This window comes from Chaetura pelagica, unplaced genomic scaffold, assembly GCF_000747805.2.
Source record: "Chaetura pelagica isolate M959 unplaced genomic scaffold, ChaPel_1.0 scaffold171, whole genome shotgun sequence".
Classification (NCBI taxonomy): domain Eukaryota; kingdom Metazoa; phylum Chordata; class Aves; order Apodiformes; family Apodidae; genus Chaetura; species Chaetura pelagica.
Window position 1 is genome coordinate 1,432,996 of NW_009952066.1, and position 240 is coordinate 1,433,235.

The window sequence follows — 240 nt, forward strand, 5'->3', positions numbered from 1 at the left end:
GGCTGGGGGGGCGTTGTCCCCCACCATTTCGAGGTCCCCCCGGGCTGCCCTAGTCCCCGACAGAGCTACCCACCGCCTCACCGTCCCCGTCCCCCCCCGCCACCTCCCTCCTTTCTCTCACTTGCCCCTGCAGAGCTACTCCTCGGTGAGCAACATGAATGCAGGGCTGGGCATGAACAGCATGAACACGTACATGACCATGTCGGCCATGAGCACCACGGCCAACATGACGGCTGCCAC

The 240-nt window shown here is 65.0% G+C and overlaps 1 protein-coding gene across 1 annotated transcript in view; it reads left to right on the forward strand.

Moving 5' to 3' along the window:
- Positions 1–240, forward strand: part of FOXA2 (forkhead box A2) — a 6,240-nt gene that overhangs the window by 4,854 nt on the left and 1,146 nt on the right. Inside the window, exon 2 of the mRNA XM_010005081.1 lies at positions 134–237. Coding sequence (XP_010003383.1) covers positions 134–237 — 104 coding nt within the window. The remainder of the gene's footprint in view (positions 1–133; positions 238–240) is intronic.